Source organism: Olea europaea, unplaced genomic scaffold (assembly GCF_002742605.1).
Source record: "Olea europaea var. sylvestris unplaced genomic scaffold, O_europaea_v1 scaffold24528, whole genome shotgun sequence".
NCBI classification, from domain to species: Eukaryota; Viridiplantae; Streptophyta; class Magnoliopsida; order Lamiales; family Oleaceae; genus Olea; species Olea europaea.
The window spans coordinates 834-1,630 of NW_019242732.1; the positions used below are offsets into that span (position 1 = coordinate 834).

The 797-nt window shown below is 46.4% G+C and overlaps 1 protein-coding gene across 1 annotated transcript; it reads right to left on the reverse strand.

Moving 5' to 3' along the window:
* Nucleotides 1-202: 202 nt before the first annotated feature.
* LOC111382247 (ethylene-responsive transcription factor ERF025-like) lies at nt 203-734 on the reverse strand (the record flags this gene model as incomplete). Its single annotated transcript, XM_023006157.1, has 1 exon — nt 203-734. A coding segment is annotated over one exon (532 nt), but the record flags the coding sequence as incomplete, so codon positions are not given.
* Nucleotides 735-797: the final 63 nt, after the last annotated feature.

The following is a 797-nucleotide window of genomic DNA, read 5'->3' on the forward strand; positions in this document are numbered from 1 at the left end:
GGAAAAAAAAATAAAAATAAATAATAAATAAATTCTTCAGCTCCGACAAAGATCAAATACATACAGTGATGCTGAAGAAAAAAGGAGAAAACAGTAGAAGGGAACAAACCAACATGGTGGACATGGTCCAATCACACGATTTTACTATTATTCAAATTATATAATCGATCACGCAATTCGTTACTGATTTTGTATTCGATGATTAACTCCAAAGGGTATCGTTCGACGAATTTTCCGGTGAGTCATAACCTCCGGTTAATTTCATCCTAGGTGGGCTCACGAGCATGCCCTCGGCCATGTCCACCAGCAAATTTGGCATGTTCCAAAGTTCATCCTCGTCGACAAATTCTTGTAAGACTTCATTTCCAGACTGGGCTTGTGGCAGCGCCGCCTGGTCACCAACCTCTTGCCGCGGTGGCGCCATGGCTACTGCAGCACTAGCAGCTGCAGCCCGAATATCAGCTGCGGATAGCGAAGCAGGCAATGGATATGTGGAAACTAAATTTGGAAAGTTCACGGTGGTGTCGGGCCCTTTCAATGCCAAAGAAGCCACATCATACGCTGCAGCGGCCATTTCTGCGGTGGGGTAGGTACCGAGCCATATACGTGTAGTTTCACGTGGTTTTCGAATTTCTGACGCCCATTTTTTGCTTCTCAATCGGATTCCCCGGTATACAGGGTGTCGTCCGGAGGGAGACGGGGTGGTGGTGGTGGGTGGCGTGAGAGGGTCTTCACTAGCGAAATGTGGGTTAGGTACTATTAAAGGGTTTGGTGGTTGTTCATGGTGATATACATTG